This window comes from Suricata suricatta, chromosome 3, assembly GCF_006229205.1.
Source record: "Suricata suricatta isolate VVHF042 chromosome 3, meerkat_22Aug2017_6uvM2_HiC, whole genome shotgun sequence".
NCBI lineage: Eukaryota > Metazoa > Chordata > Mammalia > Carnivora > Herpestidae > Suricata > Suricata suricatta.
The window spans coordinates 175,305,715-175,306,752 of NC_043702.1; the positions used below are offsets into that span (position 1 = coordinate 175,305,715).

General features: G+C 62.5%; 1 protein-coding gene across 1 annotated transcript in view; it reads left to right on the plus strand.

Annotated features, from left to right (window-relative positions):
* The first annotated feature begins 16 nt into the window (after window positions 1–16).
* Window positions 17–1,038, plus strand: part of NUP210L (nucleoporin 210 like) — a 70,875-nt gene continuing 69,853 nt past the window's right edge. The window contains exons 1-2 of the mRNA XM_029933474.1: window positions 17–216; window positions 467–525. Coding sequence (XP_029789334.1) covers window positions 17–216; window positions 467–525 — 259 coding nt within the window. The remainder of the gene's footprint in view (window positions 217–466; window positions 526–1,038) is intronic.

The window sequence follows — 1,038 nt, forward strand, 5'->3', positions numbered from 1 at the left end:
GGGCGCGGCAGTGGCCATGACGGGCTCCGGAGCCCCGCGGCCCCGCTGGAGCCGGCGGTTTGGCGGCCGGCCGGCACCCCTCGTCCCGCTGCTGCTTCACTGTCTGCTCGGGGCCCTGGCCAACAAGCTCAACGTGCCGCAGGTGTTGCTCCCCTTCGGCCGGGAGCCGGGCCGCGTGCCCTTCCTGCTGGAGGCGCAGCGAGGCTGCTACACCTGGTGAGGAGGCCGCCGGCGCCGGGCCTGAGGACGCGTTTCTGGGACCGGGGCGTCGGGGGCGGGGGGTGCTCTCGCCCCGGCCGCTCTCTGCGAGGGCCCCCGCGCCCGCAGAGGGGAGAACTTGGGGGACGGGAGGAGGTCCCCGCTGGGTGGACCGGATGGATCTTCCCCTGGGTGGGCGGCCGCGATGGGTGCGAGGGCCTCGGACGTGGGCGGGCTTGGCCGGGCCTTAGCGGCGCTGAGGCTCCAGCAGCGGAAGCCGCTCGCCTGCAGCTTGGCGCCCCGTGTCCGCGCGCCGCCTCGTTGGGGGTAGGCCAGGAGGCTCAGCATCACAGCTCCAGAAGGGGGTTTTTGGGTTTTGTTTTGTTTGTTTTTCGTTGTTGTGAGTTAGACCCACACCTCGTGATTGAGGCAGTCTTTCCACCGTAGCAGCCCAAGTTTACATTGGACGGAAGCGCATTGGTCGGAGTAGAAGAAATCGACGCCTCTCATTATTGGAAACCCATCAGTGTGTTTACAGACTGAGCGGAGAATATAGTAGTCTTATTTTGTTTTATTTTGTTTTTAAATTATATTTAGAGAGCACGAGCAGGGGAGGGGCAAAAAGAGAGGGAGCGAGAGGATCCCAAGCAGGCTCCACATTATCAGTGCGGAGCTGGTGGCAGGGCTCCAACCCATGACCTGGGCCGAAATGAGGAGTGCGCGGCCCAGCTGACTGAGCCCCCCAGGCGCCCCTGTAACAATCTTCTTTTAAATATTGAGGGAGGAATATAATACTTGCATAACTTGGCACAAGGAGGTTGTTGGGAAAGGTTCTCATGA